General features: G+C 40.4%; 1 protein-coding gene across 1 annotated transcript; it reads left to right on the top strand.

Annotated features, from left to right (window-relative positions):
- On the top strand, nucleotides 1–3658 carry LOC109972110 (transmembrane anterior posterior transformation protein 1 homolog). Its single transcript, XM_020620752.1, has 7 exons — nucleotides 1–286; nucleotides 1451–1581; nucleotides 1677–1795; nucleotides 2525–2687; nucleotides 2798–2933; nucleotides 3372–3469; nucleotides 3548–3658. The coding sequence occupies exons 1-7, from the start codon at nucleotides 109–111 to the stop codon at nucleotides 3626–3628; spliced, it is 906 nt and encodes a 301-aa protein (XP_020476408.1). The 5' UTR covers nucleotides 1–108; the 3' UTR covers nucleotides 3629–3658.
- The last annotated feature ends 10 nt before the right edge of the window (nucleotides 3659–3668 follow it).

Genomic DNA, 3668 nt, shown 5'->3' with positions numbered 1-3668 from the left:
ATGAGCTGTTGGCGACACCTGCTGGTCAAAAGTACAGGACGTGGTGACGTCAGATCATGTGACTCAGTTGTCAGTCTCCCAGGCAGCGGTTGAGACCATTTGAGGAAGATGGCGGACTTGCTGTCGACAGGTCTGGGAGACGAGAAAGAGGGGGAGAAGGCTGACAGAGAGAGGGATAGAAAGGCTGGCAAAACCGAGAAGAACAAAGAGAACGACGGAGTCACAGAAACACTGGGGTTCAGCGATAGAAATAGCGGTCGGAGTGACAAGAAACGCAACCTGTCAGGTAAGAGCTAGCCTACTTTCCACAACCACAGACCTCTCCCCGGTTTGACAGTGACAAGATAGCTAGCTGCAGAAGTAATTGGCTTGGTTTACATAGTAGTAAAACACCTGGGATTGGATAATGTTTCTACGCTGTACGTGTAGTTATCTGTGAGAGTATCGTTACTTGAGCAGAGCACGCAGTTCCAGTTTCAGTCAGTTGAGTCTTGGCAGCTTTGGGCGCTGCACCGAGTTTGCGTTTGATTCAGGATGTGGTTGTCACCACAGCTACAGTTTGTGAAACATCAAGCTGAATTAAAGTAATGTATGTTATAAGCATCCAACTTACACCTGGCAGTGGGAGTCTCGATTGTCAGCGTCCTGCATGTGATCATGCTAAAGCCAGTATGCTTCTCTGTCAAAGTAAGACCTATGAGAAACCGTGTTGTTTGCACAGGAGCAGTCAGAGGCACTGCTGGATGGATACATACTGTACAAAGCCAAAGGTAACCATTTGAATAAAATACATCAGTGTACTGGTTACATGGAAATGGCTGCAGCCAAATCTTACAACAAACGATGACTGGATTAGAGATGGCAAAGGAATACATTATATGGAGAAATTCAGTTCAAATAATCATTTAGTACTTGGTAGAGCCTTTCATTAGGCCCTTCTTGCCTGGTAAACAGTCTGGTTTATAATGCACGTTTAAAAATTTTGTTCAATATCTTAACACCTTTGGAATGAATTGGAACCCCAGCATTTGTGGCTGACCTCACTAATGCTCATGTGGTAGAAAGGGAGCAAGTCTCTGCATCCTGCAGACTCCAAAATGTTGTGGAAAAACCTTTTAGAAGAGTGTAGCCTGTTACTGCTCATGGTTTTGGTTTTAGTGTGCTACTTCATATTTTTATGGGTTTGCTGAATATGGCTTTTAAATTGTGTGGTTTATTATTAGCTAAGGCTAAAGACTTCTCTTTGTTTGCAGTGGAAATGAACAAACACGCAGCTACAGGTGTTTGTGTTAGAGAGAGAGTGTAAGAGACATCACTGACAGCTTTTGGCAGAAGTCCCCCTTATTTTATCTACACTGATCTTGTTCATTGGATGCTTGAGGAAGGACTGGCTTAGTTTGTAATGTGTGTTTGTAACTTATCAATGCTCTGTCTCTGTGTGTATATCTAGACTTTTCTCTGATAAGATTTATAACTACTGAGCTCACCAGAGGCTATTTCCTGGAACACAATGAGGCCAAATACACAGAGCGCAGAGAGAGGGTCTACACCTGCCTCCGCATCCCCAAGGAGCTGGAGAAGGTAAACATATAAAACATTTAACTCTGAACATTTTTAAAAAGTCACAAATATATTTATTTTCCTTCTCTCTGTCTTTCTCGCACTCTCACTCTTAGTTGATGACATTTGGCTTCTTCCTTTGTCTGGATGCCTTTCTCTACGTGTTCACCCTGCTGCCCCTCAGGGTGATTCTGGCCCTTTTACGGCTCCTCACATTGCCATGCTGCGGCCTAAGGTAAAGTTCACACATAAATATGCTGTACAGTATATTTTAAGCCATTACACCATCAGTGGAAACCACCTCAAGAATTAAAAAAGTACACTAATGTTACCCTAATTCTGTAAGATGAAAATTTTTGTAAGAAATTGCATTATAATATGTTATATACAGATGATACTGTTAATAGATCCATATCATGTGCATGTCCTGCTGATTAGTTCACTAATCAATTAACAGAAGACAACTATGTTAGTAAAAGGTTAATGGTTTTGAGTAATTTATCAAGCAAAAATGGCCACCATTCATTTGTTTCTGTTTCTAAATTGTGAATATTTCTTGTTTTTCTTTCTTTGTTATCCATTTATATCTGTGGGATTGGGACAAATGGTCAGAAATCAGTTTGAAGATGTTACCTGGTGAAAAATTATGATGGCCACTTCTCTGTGTTTTAAACGCTAACCAATTAAAAGAGACTAGAAAAATAGCTAAAAGATTATTTGATGATGAAAATAACTTAGTTGCAGCCCTGGTACAAAATGAAAAACACACAGTGTTTTGATAAGTAGCTTCTCATGTCAACGTCTAGATTTAGAAACAGTTGTGCTATTGTTCTTGACCTGTAGAGGGCAGACAAGGTCTCTGACTGTTCAGACTAAACAGATTATGATAAGATGCATTCTGTTTCTCTGTTCTGCTGTCATTTTTGTGAACATTCCTTTCATCTGTAATGTCTATGTGTTTTAGTGGCTCCCGCCTGCTTCAGCCAGCCCAGGTGTGTGATGTGCTGAAAGGCTTCATTATGGTGCTCTGTTACTCAATGATGAGCTATGTGGATTACGCCATGATGTACCACCTCATCAGGGGACAGTCTGTCATCAAGCTCTACATTATCTACAACATGTTAGAGGTACAACTGGATCACTCTTCTTAAAGTTTTAACTCTGATCGCACTGTGTATTCAGCGACCAACTTGATTCACTCTGTTGCCCCGTTGTCCTTCATTTGTTGTTCTGTCAGGTGGCAGACCGCCTGTTCTCATCATTTGGCCAGGACATCCTGGATGCTCTGTACTGGACGGCCACTGAACCCAAGGAGAAGAAGAGAGCACACATAGGCGTTATTCCACACTTCCTCGTGGCCGTACTCTATGTCTGCATCCTTCACTGAGAGGGACATACTTTTTACTGTTACTTCTATACATGATGTGACCAGTTCAGAGATGAGGAAGAAACAAACCTTTAGAGCTGAAATAATTAGTGAATTGACAAGAAGTTGTTGTGCAAATAAATGAATAATCCTTTATTTATAACAAATTGCTTTACAAGCTTCTGTTTAGATTTAAAAAATAGAAACAGCAGATGAAAGAAAAGAGAATAGTAGAAAGACAAAATATTTGGTCACCAATGAGAAATAATAATGCGGAAATAAACAGTCACCAAGCAAATGGAAAAACGTTGTGTGTGTGTGTGTGTGTGTGTGTGTGTGTGTGTGTGTGTATATATATATATATATATACATACACAGATACCCATTATGTTTCCTAACTGTAGTCCTCAGTGTATTGTGTTTTCCTTAACATGTTTGCACCTAGTTCTCCATGCCATCCTCATCATGGTTCAGGCCACAACTCTCAACGTAGCCTTCAACTCCCACAACAAGTCCCTGCTCACCATCATGATGTCAAACAATGTGAGTTTGATTCATACAGATATAAGTCGCTTATTTAGCAGCTTGAGTTTGGTCATGATAGACTTTGGTTTTTTGCAGTTTGTGGAGATCAAAGGAAGCGTGTTCAAGAAATTTGAAAAGAACAACCTTTTCCAGATGTCAAACAGTGGTAAGTGGTGAATGATATGTAAAACAGGCAAATCTACTGATAGTTTTTGGG

The sequence above is a fragment of the Monopterus albus genome, unplaced genomic scaffold (assembly GCF_001952655.1).
Source record: "Monopterus albus unplaced genomic scaffold, M_albus_1.0 scaffold247.1, whole genome shotgun sequence".
NCBI lineage: Eukaryota > Metazoa > Chordata > Actinopteri > Synbranchiformes > Synbranchidae > Monopterus > Monopterus albus.
The sequence above is the reverse complement of the archived record's forward strand: the minus strand, read 5'-3'. Positions and strand labels throughout refer to the sequence as shown.

Excerpts from the sequence above, each read along its gene's own strand:
- LOC109972110 (XM_020620752.1), top strand. The coding sequence starts at position 109 with ATGGCGGACTTGCTGTCGACAGGTCTGGGAGACGAGAAAGAGGGGGAG. Across the intron at positions 287-1,450 it reads CAAGAAACGCAACCTGTCAG|ACTTTTCTCTGATAAGATTT; the intron begins GTAAGAGCTAGC and ends GTGTATATCTAG. Across the intron at positions 1,796-2,524 it reads TTGCCATGCTGCGGCCTAAG|TGGCTCCCGCCTGCTTCAGC; the intron begins GTAAAGTTCACA and ends TATGTGTTTTAG.